This window comes from Engystomops pustulosus, chromosome 10 (genome assembly GCF_040894005.1).
Source record: "Engystomops pustulosus chromosome 10, aEngPut4.maternal, whole genome shotgun sequence".
In the NCBI taxonomy this organism is placed as follows: domain Eukaryota; kingdom Metazoa; phylum Chordata; class Amphibia; order Anura; family Leptodactylidae; genus Engystomops; species Engystomops pustulosus.
This window is the reverse complement of record NC_092420.1, coordinates 22,168,962-22,185,475: the sequence shown is the minus strand read 5'-3', so window position 1 is coordinate 22,185,475 and position 16,514 is coordinate 22,168,962. Positions and strand designations below refer to the sequence as shown.

At 43.3% G+C, this 16,514-nt stretch overlaps 1 protein-coding gene and 1 long non-coding RNA gene across 7 annotated transcripts in view; one reads left to right on the top strand and one right to left on the bottom strand.

Annotated features, from left to right (window-relative positions):
• The window catches only part of ARHGEF3 (Rho guanine nucleotide exchange factor 3), a 202,208-nt gene that overhangs the window by 22,146 nt on the left and 163,548 nt on the right, over positions 1–16,514 (bottom strand). Inside the window, exon 1 of one of the 4 annotated variants that reach the window (XM_072128462.1) lies at positions 5,320–5,667. The exons of the other annotated variants lie outside the window; for them this stretch is intronic. Within the exon in view, the coding sequence (XP_071984563.1) occupies positions 5,320–5,409 (90 nt within the window). The 5' untranslated portion in view covers positions 5,410–5,667. Of the gene's footprint in view, positions 1–5,319; positions 5,668–16,514 lie in introns of those variants that run through there. 4 annotated transcript variants of the gene reach the window in all.
• LOC140104778 (uncharacterized) overlaps positions 1–16,514 on the top strand; it is a 66,969-nt gene that overhangs the window by 36,591 nt on the left and 13,864 nt on the right. The window lies entirely within an intron of this gene.

The following is a 16,514-nucleotide window of genomic DNA, read 5'->3' as shown; positions in this document are numbered from 1 at the left end:
GTCCGCTATGTACGCACGCCTTCTACAAGACATTTACAATTAAAATTCCTCCATATCAGTCTCACCGTCACGACAAAAAGTAAGGAAGAGACAGCCACCCCGAGGCGCAAGAAGGTTAGGGCGTGTAAGGTGTATTATCTTCTAGATCTGGAGGTACAGCATGGGAATCGTGCACTCAGTATCAGATAAGCAATTCTCTGCCCACAACTGAATGTGCGCCTCTGTTTCCACATTTATAGTACATTGGGTATATGGTTTGATATTTTGTTGCTCTACATTTTGCAGTGAATGTAGCTCCATACCCAGCCTAGGGTCTTACATGCCTGGGCTGTATAGGTTTATAATGGTTCTGCTATAAATACTCAATATCCTTACTAGAAGTAGATGTAACATATACAAGCTCATATGGCTCCCCCATATCCGAACCAAACCATGGCTCATATGGCCTCAAATGTGGTCCTAGTATATATCCATACTAGCAGACAAGGATACAAAGTCAACTTTAGGTGCACAAGTAAGCAGAAACTAACCACTCTCCATCCATGTAACATGTGCAGTACGTGTCTCATGCATGAATGGAAGCAAAGACTCTAGTAAAGTGCCATAATGTTGCAGCCCAGGGCTGGTTATCTGTGCGGCTATGATATTATTGACAGAATAACTGGTGACTGTATGTGGGATTCCCATGTTTGTTTTCACACAGCAGAAGGAAATCCACCCCCAGACACAATTATTATTTTACACTACCCGCATATTCTATATCACCGTGTAAAGATAACACAACACGCATTACACACATGTACATCAAAGATGAGTCTCACTAGTGACTGGCAGATGGACTTCAGCTTGTTGTCAGATCTGGCCCCGTGGTATTTATGACCTGTGGCTCTCTGCAGGTTGCCCGGGCATGCTGGCATTTTTAGTTACGAACAGCTGAGATGTCAACATTTTGGAAATCATCGATCGGAACCAAAGAATCACGGCTAAACCTCATCCAATATTCATAATGAGCCATACTGAGAGGAAAACATCCTGCGTACTGGGTGACAAGTGGTTCACTGTTATCCTCCAATGGTTTTATTAATTGTGGTCGAGGCCTAAAGGAAATATATTTTCGCCAGCAATGACACGGTTTGTTGCACTCCAATTAACACGGTTGGGATGAGTTGTTTGTACATGAGGGTGGCCGCTGTCCTCAGGAGGGAGGTAACTAGGTTATCAGCTGCTGCGGATCGCTCTGATCAGCCGTAACCACAAGTGAGGGTACGTTCACACGTTGCAGTTAAAACTGCATTGTAATCAGCTTTGAGGTGGTTTTAGGTGCAGTTTTGTCAATTGAACAGGTGAAAGACATGAACTGAATGAGTGAATGACATTTGTGGTGCGGGTTTCCCCTTCAAAATCAAATTCACCCGTTCAGTTCATGTCTTTCACCTGTTCAATTGACAAAACTGCACCTAAAACCACCTCAAAGCTGATTGCAATGCAGTTTTAACTGCAACGTGTGAACGCACCCTTAATTAGAAGAAAGTTGTTTGAAGTCTCATGTGAAATTAAGTCTTCCTTAATCAATTTACCCCCAAAGGGCTCTGACCCCCATCCTGACCATGTGGGGAAATCACAGGTTGTGTCTTAATGATAGCACTTTACCAGGAGCAGTCTACCCGAACGTGGAGATTTCAGTATCAATTACAGTACAAGACAATATCCGCAATTCATCAACTGAGAGACCAAGGCTGTATGGCGGCACATGTTACTTCTGCGTGAAATCAGCAAAGCCCTATAGACGTCTATGAGTCATATATCACAGAGCTGTAATCCAGCCATGTACATGATGCCTCGGGCTGTGTTAACCACTCGCTGGACACATTACTGGAGACCTTACAAGCCAGTTAGACCGCTCCAGAAACCAGTCTGATACTTCCTCAGGAAAAGGAAAAAAAAAAGTTACACTATATTCATGATTTATATGTATTTCTCCAGACCGAAGCACAAGACTATTGTGGTGGGGGTCCCATTCACATGCATGAAATGTTGTGTAAACAGATTCCCAGACAGCGCAGGCCTATATCCTAAGGCTTATTCAGGCCGGGACTAAAGATGGAACGATTATTCAGGGGTTTTTGTTACCGTACTATAGAAATCTGTGACTACTTCCGTACTACAACTGGCTTGTAATGTTGATGTTAGTGCAAATTTTTCGTCCGGTTCCATGGTGTAATGTTCATATCGTGTGTGCGTCTAGGCTTAGTGTTCACGCATGGCCTGATTATCTCTCCAGTGTTGAGTTGGCATAATATTAAGCCGTCTACGGCCGGCCTAAGAAAATAATGCAAGGAATTTTTATAGAATTCTCTGTAATGAATACATTCACACCAGCACGCAGGAATTAAATGGCGACTTGTAATTAAGTTGATGAATAGTTTAAGGATTTGACGTCGGCGCATATAGACAGCTGTTAGAAATCGTCATCTCGTGTATGATTAATAGTTATTAGGACATAAAAGAAGGACCCCGGCGGTAATGAATGAGCGTTGTGTAACACACTGGAGTGCGCTTACAGCTCTATAATTATCTAATAATAGCATGGAGCGCACCGTATGGAGGAGAAAATGCTGAACTTTCCTTATTTACCGTTCTCAGAAGATCGCTGAATGACACGTCCTGTGTGTACAGAGAAAAGCTCCATCATCAGATTTATGCAGGGTACACCGACCCCTCGAATGACTCTTTGACCCATGTGTATTATCTGTAAAATTCATACAATACTATGCTGCCAGACGATTTACTGAACGTAGACGTCTCACCGAATGCTTGTTTGGTTGACGGCTCTTTTAAGACTAACCTATACACTTGTACATTTACGAGTGTGCGTGTGTTCTGCATGAGGAGAGGGGAGTAACTGCTGCTAGACACCATTGGTAAAAGGAAACAAAAATATCAGGCTTTGAATTTAGGTAGTAGGCCCCTATACACATAATATAGTTGTTCACGGGGGATCATTTTTGGGATGGCAAAATAGATTTTAGCAATGGTGGATTAGGTGCAAACATATTATTCAACAATATGCAGGTTTTACCCGCTTTGTGCCAATTTACTTAACTTGATACCAGCATAATTACTATGAGACATATTTCCCTACTGTGGTGGCTACCTTGACTGTCCCCTCAGTAGCGATCATCCAGATTACACATTATTCCTAGGAAAAGATAAGAGGGTGGGGACACTTGCCAATTTTTATGCAGCTTTTTCCATATTTTTTTTTTCCTTTGCCTGAAATGACTAAAGTAGGTGCCGAAAAAAATCTGCAGCGTGTTCCTACAGGGATTCCCTGCCTGTGACCACAAGCTGCTGTGATAAACCCCGCTGCCCTGGACCTGGAATGCTGCCTCTCTGGCTGTAAAAGTCTCTTCAAAGATTGAGGAAACCTGTTGATCCCATAGAGATTCTGGCAGCTGCTGCATGTCTAGAAGTGCCTGAGAAAACAAAGGTCAAAGTATTTCAAGACTCGGACCCTCCCTCTCCTTAAGGAAACTGCACATAGAAATCTACATAGAAGCCAAATTCATAACAAACCATTGTTCCCGGCAGAAACATAACAACCGGGTGGAATTAAGGGGAAAAAACATTCCAAAAAGAGGTTTAATAACAGCCACTGTTAATGCAAGTGATTGAGCTGCCTTTTTTTTCTTCCTTTAGGCTCAGATTATGGATTGTATTTCTCTTTCTTTACTCTAGAAAAGATAAACCTATATGTTCTATGGATTGTACAGATGCTTTGATGCTACAGATGGCCTGGTGATGGTCAAATCTTGTAAAGGGCGCAGAATTGTGTCATCTGGAGTATTGACATAGAGGTTTATGGATGCAAATATCCATATTGTTTCATCCAGAGACCACATTGGTGACATACAGTCTGTGTAAACTGAATACATCAAGAAATCATACAAATAATCTAGAACTAAAAGTAAATGTATATATGCTGGTAACAGATTCTCTGGAATGATTGCTCACATTATGTATATGACACCAGGGGATCAGCTTCCCTTGGGTACCATAACCCCAATATGATATCTGTTATTCCTTATTTGATGGGATGTTACTATTAATGGCTCTTGCTACTGGAAATTAGTATGCAAGATGCAGGACATGCATTCATTTTGGACAAACCGATTCCCACTAAGGTCGACAATCCTTGAACAAGCCCTGGGGGGTTGTTGGAATTATTTATAGGAGTCCAGCACCTTGATCATAATGCGTGCAGCTTTGTACAAGGCAGTGCCTGGTGGTGACTCCAGCTCCACTCTGTAAGATATCACCCCATGCATCAACCAAACTGTAAAGGAGACCAACTAGAACCTAATTCACATCAGGATCTCATAAACCTTCCTGCCATCTTATCATATCAGTTCTTGCTTCCAGAAAACATAATTACAGATAAGATGTTATCAGCTAAAGGCTGATGCACAAAGCAAATGAAGCCGTACTGATAGACTAAAGTTAGATTATTGCATACAATCTAGTGTGAAAGTAACACAAAACAAACAACCCTAAGGATTCAGACAAGAAAGATTTGTCACTAATCAATCCTATTGATCTATATGGGGTTTGTAGAAATCCAGACTCCATGATGAAATATAATCAGTCATTATAGTTTATTTGATGATGATATTTATGCCCATTATTCGTGATCACCCCATGCCAATGATATCTTCCTACCAGTACAAGCACCAGACCTGAAATAGGAGAGGAACCAGAGGGATGGGGAACGATTATTATCCCTGACATGTTTAGATTCACATCACTTACTAGAAGATTACAGGGAGAATTACACTAGGTTTGGTTCTGCACTTCTAAGAGGCGACATAAGTGGGAATCTCGCTCTGTCTTGACAGGTAAAGCTTCATAACAGATGTGTTCAGACAGGTCTACTAGAAAATGCTCTGTTTTGCAGTCTTGCATGAGTGACACTTTACTGGTGTCCATTACCTTTCTTGCTAAGACAGGAAAAAAAATTAACACTGTGCAAGCACCTGCCAGCTCTACCCAACACACTTTCCAACTATTTATTGTTACATTTTGTTACTTTGTATCCAGACTATAAGAACACAATGAACCATGTTCTTATAACAAAGCATCAGCAGTGAAGTCACAGCCTCCAACCTGCACAGGGAATATGACTCTCCAAGCAGCCAGCCTGGACTGCATCCAACATAGTATGGAGTGTGTAAGTCTCATTCATTGCCCTCTCCAGGGTCATATTCCTAATACCAGACACTGGGAAGCCCATCATCCTCCTCATCACCCATCACATCTTACCTGTATGCTCTTGGTGGTTGCACTCTTGACTTCCAGAGTTAAGTTGACCCTCTTGACGGTGAGATAGAATGGATAATCCTTCGCCACCATTGTGGCTTTGGGGTCAGTCCTTTGGGTGGTCACAGTGGATCCTGAGAGTAAAACTGATGCGTAAAAGCGCAGCCTCTCAGCTCCAGAGCCCTGGTGCAGGCGCCACAGAGAGCAAAATCCACTGCTGATCTCCCCGAGAGTGCATCACACTGACTGCTGAGCCTGACTAACACAGGGGAGGAGAGGAAACACTACACCACAGACAGCACCCAGGTCCCTCCTCTCTGCTGTGTAACCCGAGCACTGACAGCATCACCCAATATCACTCTCCTCACTGCTCCACAGTCTAGGAACTTTCCCCTCTCTGTGCCGGCTCTCCTCCTCAGCTCTGTGTACCCCACTCTTTTGTTCTTAGTATCTCCCTATATATCTCTCTGTGGTCGCTATATACCACTATATTAATGCTCTCTATATTGCTTTCCCTCTATATTTATGCCATCCCTTACTCCTCACTAGCCTCTCTATATAGCTGTCTAATTTCTCTCTATATAGCTGTCTCTTTTTCTCATTTCTCTCTACATACCTGTCTCATTTCTCTATATATAGCTCTCTTTGTCTCATGTCTCTCTATATAGCGGTCTCTGTGTCTCATTGCTCTCTATAGAGCTATCTCTGTGTCTCGGTGCTTTCTATAAATAGCTGTCTCTGTGTCTCCTTTCTCTCTATAGAGCTGTCTCTGTGTCTCCTTTCTCTCTATAGAGCTGTCTCTGTGTCTCAGTGCTCTCTATAGAGCTGTCTCTGTGTCTCAGTGCTCTCTATAGAGCTGTCTCTGTGTCTCAGTGCTCTCTATATAGCTGTCTCTGTGTCTCAGTGCTCTCTATATAGCTGTCTCTGTGTCTCAGTGCTCTCTATATAGCTGTCTCTGTGTCTCAGTGCTCTCTATATAGCTGGCTCTTTGCCAGTTCTCTCTGAATAGCCATCTCTGTTCATATCGCTGTCTCTTTGTGTCAGTTTCTCTATATACCCGTCACTTTGTCTCGGTTCTCTCTTTATACCCGTCACTTTTTCTCGGTGCTCTCTATATACCCGTCACTTTGTCTCGGTGCTCTCTATATACCCGTCACTTTGTCTCGGTGCTCTCTATATACCCCTCACTTTTTCTCGGTGCTCTCTATATACCCGTCACTTTGTCTCGGTGCTCTCTATATACCCGTCACTTTTTCTCGGTGCTCTCTATATACCCGTCACTTTGTCTCGGTGCTCTCTATATACCCGTCACTTTGTCTCGGTGCTCTCTTTATACCCGTCACTTTGTCTCGGTGCTCTCTATATACCCGTCACTTTGTCTCGGTGCTCTCTATATACCCGTCACTTTGTCTCGGTGCTCTCTATATACCCGTCACTTTGTCTCGGTGCTCTCTATATACCCGTCACTTTGTCTCGGTGCTCTCTATATACCCGTCACTTTGTCTCGGTGCTCTCTATATACCCGTCACTTTGTCTCGGTGCTCTCTATATACCCGTCACTTTTTCTCAGTGCTCTTTATATACCCATCACTTTGTCTCGGTGCTCACTATATACCCGTCACTTTGTCTCGGTGCTCTCTATATACCCGTCACTTTTTCTCAGTGCTCTTTATATACCCGTCACTTTGTCTTGGTGCTCTCTATATACCCGTCACTTTGTCTCGGTGCTCTCTATATACCCGTCACTTTGTCTCAGCACTCCCTGTCTCAGCAGTTTCTTCTCTGTACACTCTGCCCTTCCTTCTCATTGATCTCTAGATCTCTAAATATTTGCCCCTCTCTTAGTCTCTATCTCCCCTCTCTGTAGCCTTCCCCTTATATCCCTTATTTATCTCCATCTCTCAGAGCAGTCTATGTTACCAGCAGGAACCACTCTCATCCCTCTTTATCTGCCCTTCCTTATCTCTTTCCTTTGCTCCCTATATACCTCTCTTTTACATTTACCCTTTCTATCTATATGTCTCCATGTTTCCCCTCTTCCCCATTGCTCTCTGCATATACCTCTCTCTATATCCCCCCTGGCTCTCCAGTCCATTCGTACACTTATCTCTCCCCTTCTCTCTATTTGCCTTTCTCATTGCTCTCTATAACATTCTCTTACACATTGTTTCCTTTCCTCCCACCTCTAATTTACATGTTTCCTAGCTGAGCTGCTTTTCCACTTCCCCCATTGATTGCACATGGTGACTGCACAGAGGAAGCCTACACAGTTTCTAGTACACGGGTCAATGATTTAAGATATAATCTAACCCCCGTAACTGTACATGAGTCACTGTAATGCAGAATTTCATTTTTTTTTTGTTCAGGATATCCTGTGTGCCATCTTTTTTAACCCTTTATAGATGTACATCACGGTCATATAGCTCTAGATCAGTGATGGCTAACCTATGGCACTGGTGCCAGAGGTGGCACTCAGAGTCCTTTCTGTGGGCACTCAGGCCGTCACCAGAGATAACTCCAGGTATCTTCCTGCAGTCCCAGACAGCCCAGGACTTGCTGTGCACAAAGCTATTTTAAAGTGACAGCTGTACCTGGGACTATTTTCTGCCTTTTTGGTGTCCTCAGGGGCTTGTATCAATGAAAACTGTGACAGAGAAGGGAGTATAAATCATAAATTACATTTCTGTGTTGGCACTTTGCGATAAATAACCGGGTCTTTGGTGTAGTTTGGGCACTCGGTCTCTAAAAGGTTTGCCATCACTGCTCTAGATGATCACTTGTAGAGGCACAAGCTCTGTTCCAGGTCTGATCAGTTGAACATGTGATACAATGATTTGTTCTTAGGTTGGGATACATCGTGAAAAGCATAGGTGCAGACATCAAATGTATAAGCCCCATATACCTGACGTAATTGGCTATACCGACTGTACATATTGGTGGTTGGCTCCTATTTTAGTTACACATGCAATAACTGGACCTTCCCTGGTTCTTATGAGCTGAGCTAAGCTCTGTGTTGGGTCCAGGCGTTGTGTCAGTAATTGGTAAAACACTGTCACAGTCATGAAACCGGCTAACAAGTCACGCTGCATCATATTTTTTTTCTGTGTGAAGAAACTATTCTGAGAAATGTATAAAAAACCTAGAACTGATTCTCTGTGAAACCAAAGCTGTGGTTCTGTAAAATCCGTGCTTCCTCCGGCCGCACCGCTCTTACACTGAAGACCACATATACAATGTATGCTGCAGTGGGTGATAGGGGGTATAAAATAATGACTTACACTTCTCTTAGTTTATGTGTGAACAAGCCTTGATACCATTGTTTGGGCTGTGAGACCACCAGTAGTTTTGACCATACAAAGCTGCAGATAGTGTTAGGAATGGTCCCTGGAGATCTGTATAACCATAAGTTTTTGTGTATTGTTAGTGGGAGCAGTACAGGGAAATATGGATTTATAGTACAGGATTGTAGCAGAACCTGAAGCACTGGTGTGTGAGATCTCTTCACTGAGCACAGCACACACCCTAGTCCAGCTGCAATCCTGGAATATAAATGCATTTTTCATAGTCCTGCAGTTACTGACCAATATATGGTTATACAGATCTCCTCGCTTTATGGCTATGCATATACTAAAAAAAATGCTTGCCCTTGGCACTGCAATATGGTGCAAAACTGGCCTGCCCCATGTGGACGGACTTCCCTGTGTATGGACACCTTAACCCTGAGAACAAATTTCTAACAAGTATTGCACAGTGTAAAAGGGCCTCCAACCGCACTGTGTAAATGAGTACAACCCCATTCACATGGGAAATAGAGCGATGGAATAGCACCTATCAATGTGTTTTATCAACTATTGGCATCCATTCTATGCCAAAACTGCCGAAAACCGGCCTGATAATTGGAGAAAAGTTATGAGCCCTGACTGATCTGATCCCATCTGCCTAAAAACCGATCTATCATCTCTCTTCTATATGATCCCTCTGCTTGGTCACCAATCTATGTGTGTAAATCCAACTTTAGTAATGTTAATGAGACAAGAGACTAAACGTGAAAAAGGGGGGGGGGGGTCACACTGACATTATACCCATTAAATGGTGTCACTAATCCACAATGTCCCTCAGCCAGAGGCCAATAGATTTGCAAATAACCCAGCTGCCTGCACAAGGAGGGGGAGGTCTATAGTAATTGGGGTTTTTGTAATTCACAAATCCCATTAACAAGCCTTTTAAGGCCGTGTATTTGGATGCTGGGCAGAGCATATCTGTATTTTGGCAATATATGTAATTAACAAGGTAGTTACTAATTATGTGTTTTACCTTTGAATGCCCAATGGTGCCGCAGAAACAGGGCCCGGGGTGGTGTTGAGTGTATTTGGAGACTGTTTGTTAAATGGAACCTGCCTCTAGATTTTACCCCATTAAATTACCAGCCCCCCCCCCCCCCTCAGGTAGGGGATGAAATGTCCTTTCTAGAATTCCTTCTTTTATGTGAAGTGTCACCCGTTTACCTATCAAAAAAATCTACTCCCATCATATTCTCCCCAACGGTGAGCAGCTATTTTTTCTCCTCCGCTGCTTTCCTGTTACCATTATAATATTTATTTATGATTTATTTATCGTTCTTTACACTCCCATCAGTCATTACCTTAGCACAAGGCACTTCTGGATAACAGCCTGACCTACAGCTTTCTGTTGCAGCAAAGGTCAACGTGTCATTTGCAAGTGTAATTCTCATCACTGCATCCAAAGTGTTACCCTACACGTTGGCACATGTGCCTGTGATAAGCAAACACGGGGGGCAATCAATGGCACAAAGGTCAGCGACCCCACATCTCACAGCCTCGTGCTACACAAACTCCATCAATGGCTGTTCCTTCTCACCTCACTGTACACATGCATGCAGAGCTCCGCCAAGTGTGTGTGTATTCCCAATGAGGAGGGGGCAGTAGGAAGCATGCAGACATCTCTGGCCACTGCTTATCTCCCATAAGAACAAAGGATTGGTCATACTAATAATAATAATTCCTTTATATATCGCACATAGATTACGCAGCGCTGCACAGAGCTTGCCCAATCGGTCGAATTCATCGTGCCAGACCCCCACATACATAAGATAGTTGGAAGGTTTTGTCCACTACATCTCTTAACGGCTGACTACAGCTACCCACATCATCCTGGTTACAAAAAGGGTTTTTTATTGGCTTATTTTGTGTAGGATAAGCCTTTTATAGCTGCACATCATGTGTTGGGGTCTGCAGCAGGAGCCTCCCCGTGTCCTGCCCCCTATAAGACACACATATGCTAAGAATATCAGAATTATTCTCTGCCCCTCAGTCATTCACCACCTCAGCAAGAGCCAGGGAGCATCCATAGTCTGGAGGTCCCAGCATATCTGTGAATATCATTTCAATTGTGTAATGCTTAATTTCCCCTGTGGAGGCGCTGCAGGGATATTATACACTTACTTCAAAGTTTCCCTGTAGATTGTAGCCGATTTCTACAGGTCCTGGCTACAGGGCATCATGCAATCAACTTACCATGAGGATAAGGCCTCATGCACACAAGTGTGTGTGATAAACAAGCACAACACAGGCCTTGTTTGTGTCTCATGTTGCCCTGTGCATCAGGTTCTACCAATTACAAGTCTATGGAGTCTGTGAGCTGCCTGCTGCTGTTAACGATGGGGCTTATTTACTAAGGATCCGCGGCTGCACTTTTGGGTTTTGAGCCGCTGTGACAGGTACTTAACTGGGGATTGTGCCGCATGTGATTGGATTGTGGCGTGGCTGCACTGGCTTTCATGCAGAAGAAATCGGGGGGCGTGCCGTCGGACAATCCGACTGATTCGTACTGAGCGCGGGATTTAACTTTCAAATTGTGTCGCAAGACCAAGCACTCACATGCTCCAGGAGGAAGATGGTGAACTCCGACGGAGGTGAGCGGGGAAACGACACATGCAGGATATCGGGCGCACGATCTTAGTGAAATGCGGCAGACTGCATTACCGTCGGACAATGCACATTTGGGGAGCACGTCAGGACGGGTAAGTAAATGTGCCCCAAAGTGTGTTTTAGGCCTTTCCATCTAAAAATGATTACTCAGAGTGTAATTTTACTATTACTATAATATGTATGATCAGGATTTGCCTAGCACAACCTCCCCCCAGAAGCCTGCGTCTTATCCATGGAGCCGTACAACGTTATACGCCAACAAGGGGAAGTTAACGGAAATAAGATTTTCCATAGGGTTTCCCTTCCCTATTATGAGAATAGCTCATGGTCATAACACCAGCAGTCAAGTAATTGGTGTAAATTGAAGTCTCTAAAATAAAAGCTTACGATCTACTATACAATGAAGACATATAAAGATATCAGCCTGAATGCTATCAGTGCCCTCTGTAGCAAGGCTTTCTTCCTGTGAAACACAGTCTGCATCTATAACTGTAGGATGATCCAGGACAGAAGGTTTTGTGACCATGTGATGATACAAATTACGTAATAAGCCTTTATTGAAATGTGATTCACAAGATCTGGGACATTCATTTGTTTACTGATATTCTCAATGCCGAAAAGATTGTGTCTATTAGTTACATTGAATCATTTCTCTACTTCTGCTTCCAGAAGAGTCGGTTCATGCAATGTCCCATCTAGTCCTTCCTATGAGAGAAGCTCGGAGAGAATCAATGATCTCAGCAAGGAACACGTCACACTACAAAGATTACTGAATAAGATGCTCCTATAGATATGTATAACTATGTAGGCGAGCAAACCCTTACAGCAAATTCCTTCTAATATGATCATGAAAGGAATTTTAAAGTGACAAGAAATCCCTGGACTGGCAAACTATGATTAATATTTGTACTCAGGCATTAGATCAGCCTATTTTACAGGGACTGGAGGATCATCTACTGAGTACGAATGTGGCCCAAGCATCCCCCGAAATACGGTCAATAACTGGATTTTAAAATATGCCATCCTTCATCTCATCGGAGAGAACTTGCCCCCAAAAGACCCCGGCAAACAGTTTTCTAATGTGTACAGTCTTCCCTAAATGTATATGTGGGCCTACCGACTCTCCCTGCGGTGTAGATGTTGAAGGTGATAATAATTGGGCAGCTGGATTTCCTTAGGATTTCCGGTAGATAAACCATTTCTGGAACTGGTCAATTAGGACAAGCCACATATGGGTGAGTATGGGGGGTGTGAGTGTTGGGTGACCGTTCTCTATTGTACATTCAGCGTCATGAAGAAGCTCAGGTCTTGTAAATAAAATAATAATAAACCACAAATATATTTATATACATGAACCAGATGTTTTCAGCTATAGATTAATTTTGTAGGGGTCCTCCTGACTCTCCACAGACTTTCCTCAGGTGGCAGATATTCAGGAAAGTAGGGATTAAGCAAGTCGGAAGTCAGTTTTTCAGATTCTTTTGTCCTGAGGAGATAAGCCGCAGCTACAATCCCTCTTTATTTACTGCACATGCCCTCCTAGGCCCCCTGCACAAGGCCATTGGCTCTGGGTGTGCGCTACATGTTGTTTCGACCCCTCTAGTCCCCTTGTATTTCTACTGCCGTGTGTGAGCCCACTGCCTGTGCAGCGGGTCCTATTCTCGTGGACCACACAATGACACACAGGCCACAAACAATGGACCACAGGATGTTTGGGGCTTGTGTAGGTAGAACTTGTCAAGCACATTGTGCCTGTGAATGGAGGAGTTGGGAGATTTATCAGGACTCTTTTAAGCCAGTTTTCTGGTATTCAAGCCCTGAAATAATCACAATTACCGGAAAACCGCTAATAATTGCAATTATTTCCCATTTACCCCAAAGGGGTGTGAAAGGGGATGAAGTGGTGGTGGTGGTGGGGCAGTTGGCGGTGGAGTGGGCCGGCGTAGGGCATTTCCTTTAACAAGTGAGAGGAGTTGGCAGGCTGGTAGGACCTGGCGTAGAAATATGCGCCATGCAGCCCGGCCCACAGATACATGGAGAGGCAGGAGCCCTTTGGTGTATCCAGTGGCGCCAGAGGTGCAGTGATTTCATCATATGTCGGAGCACGATCACCGATGTGTGATAGATCCCCCTCTATGTGTCTGTAGTGTCATCTTTCTCTGAGTAGCCGGCTTGGGGATTTGATAAGAGGCGACCAGTTAACAACTAGTAATTTTCTATGTAAACACGCTGTACTAAACCCTGAACATTACGGAGCGATCACAGGGATTGGGAACTGGCACGCACAACAGGGAGGAAAATCCTTTCAGTTATGAAAGCAATGAAAATTCCAGAGGAAAGTACGGACTTTAAAGCAAAAATGAATTTTGCCTCTGGGAGAAGGAGCAGAAAGCAGAGGTTCTCTTCTACAGCTTCACTGCTCCTTACAACTTGTCAGCCAGGACATTTTACTTCTGCTCCGGGCAATAATAAAGAACCTGCGAGTCCAAGGAAACATTTTCAGACGTGATTAAAACTCCGGGTCACAAAACGGTTAAAGCTTAGATCACTGTGGAATAAAGAGGTAAACGTTTCCTGAGCTGCTCTCTATGAAGTTATATGTTCCATCGCAGCTCCTGCACTTGTGAGTTTTATGTACAGGGAGCATCCGCGCCGAGCAGACATGAAAAGTCCTCATTAAAGGGATGGTCCAGGCAAAACTAATGTCCTGTGTTATGTCCAGTACAAGATCTGCTCAGCTTCAGGTGGTAACTATGGTAAGATTGCATTGAGTTATTACACTGTGGACGTGTACTTTAAAATACATAGTTAAATTAAAACAAATCCTTAAAACATGAGCATGGATCTCATCAAAGCATCTTGATGTCACTGGTCAAGGCCACTTATTACTAAAAGAGAGTCCGCTGTCTCCACCACGGGTTATAATCCGTTGTCAGCATGATGTAGAGAAATACTTCCATTACACCATTACAAAGATATTCCCAGTTTAATCCATATGCTAATTAGGCCATTTGTGCAACCGGGACGTTTCTGCAGCACCCAGAGCTCTGGAATTACCGCCAAAATCACTTACCTCTTACTTCCTGTATTGACCCAGGGTTCTACAATATAAGTCTCCTGCTTATCTAAAAGTGTGGGACGTGGTCCCGGCAGGATTAGCGATGCCCTTCTGGGTGCACCAACTACATCGTGCATAAAGATTAAAATGGGAATTTATTAAAACAGCAAAATAGTCAGAAAAAATATACAGTATTTTTAGGACTATAAGGCGCACCATCAATAAATGCCTGCTAGAACATCTAGTTTCATATATAAGGCGCACCGGATTATAAGGATGAATGACCAGCAGGTGGCAGACCTGTGCACAACTCAAGGCAGCTGTAGTCTGTTAATACAGTTCATATATAAGGCGCACTGGACTATAAGGCGCACCTTTGATTTCTGAGAAAATCTAAGGATTTTTTTGTGTGCCTTATATTCAGAAAAATATGGTAAGTATCTTTTCAATCACAGATCATTTCTCTACAACATGCTTCCAGCTGATTATAAGTATTAGACTCCCTTTAAAGCATCAGACCAGAGGAGCAACAGTAGCTGGGATATACAGCCACATACGTGTCACGAGAATGACCATTGCCCAATGGGGTTATCTGGGGTTATCATAGCAGTGGGGTTATCATATGCCGAGGCTCAAAAACATCCAGTGTTTCTTTGCTTTATATAAGTATCCCAAAATCATGAAGGAAATTTCTTAGAGGTGGAGATTTCCTTTAAACATAAACAAAAGAAAAACCCCATCTTGGGCTGACATTGCCATTCTCCTCCAGGCAATGAGCACTGAATAAATCAGTGACACCATGGCTGCCGCTCCCCTGTACACACCCTGGTAGTCCTTTATGTCACGCTAATTACTGACTATGGTGGTCTCCCATCCCGGTGTGTCATTATGGTGTACACACCCTGATTAAAGTGCGGTTAGATGTAAGAAGAGGATTTTATGTTGGATATATTCATGCACTGGGAGATGTATTATAAATAACAGCTCAATAAAAGTAATAACTTAAAAGCTGCAAAGCGGAATTACCTTGTCATATTTTCTCTTATTTGAGAGACCAAAATAAGAAATACTTTTGGAGTTTTCTTATGGAGCTATAGATAGATGGGCCCAAAATATACATAAAACGCCTCAAGTTAAATGCGCTAGCCCCCAATGAGAAAGTTTACCAGGATAATTATAAGAACCTAATAGGGACACCCATATTGTACTTACCCCAGTAAAGTTTCTCTATTGGTTGCAGAAACCATGGTCACCGGCCAGCGGCAGGACTCAGGACTTCCTGTGACATCACAGGAAGTCCTGAGTCCTGCTGCTGGCACACGTCTCGGCCTCACAGATAGGTAGAGACTGTAGCAATACTACAAGGAACAATAATTCCAAGAAGGGATAAAGAACACAAATGTTCTAGAATTATATTAGTGTACACAGTAACGAGTTCGATACACAAACATACAAAGCGTGGACTGTTTTCCCTCACGTCCATGAAGTTTATCTCCTCCACTTTGTGTTTCCTTCCCGCTACAACTTTAATACTAACACATTAATGTCATTTACTCAGGATAAACAAAGATGCCTCTTCCCGAGAACCATTGCGTGTGATCTCTACCCTAGAAATCACATCTTTCCGGGCTTACACCGACCACAGAAAAGGTCACTGTAATCCCCCCGCTGCAGAGTGTATATAATAAAAATCATATCATAATCCAGGCTGCCACTTACTATCTCTTGCAGAGGGGGATTTACAGTAAACCTCCAGATACCAAATTAAGCAAATAAACTTTGTTAGACACTTTTATTTAAACCTCGCTGTTGACTCTGACTTGCGTCTCCGTTACATCGCAGAATCTGGCGCCAAGCGAATGATGAGAAAATCCGCCTATATATTTAGGGCTGCTTCCGTAAGTCTCGCAGAAGCGTAAGTGGTTGGTACATAGATATAGAGAATAATAGACGGAGCGGGTCATACATCAGCCCAGGATGGGCCACTCATAAAGTGCCGGCTCCATATTTGTAGATGGAATAAAGGTCACATGTTCGGCAGCTCACACAAGCCAGACTTACAGATACTTAACATTCTAATAGCGCTTATCACCTAGGGATTTAGACTAAGCTGCAATCCCACTTAACCAAGAAAAAAAGACACATTTCCGCCCATAACATTATAAAGCAAAACCAGACAGGGAACCAGTCAA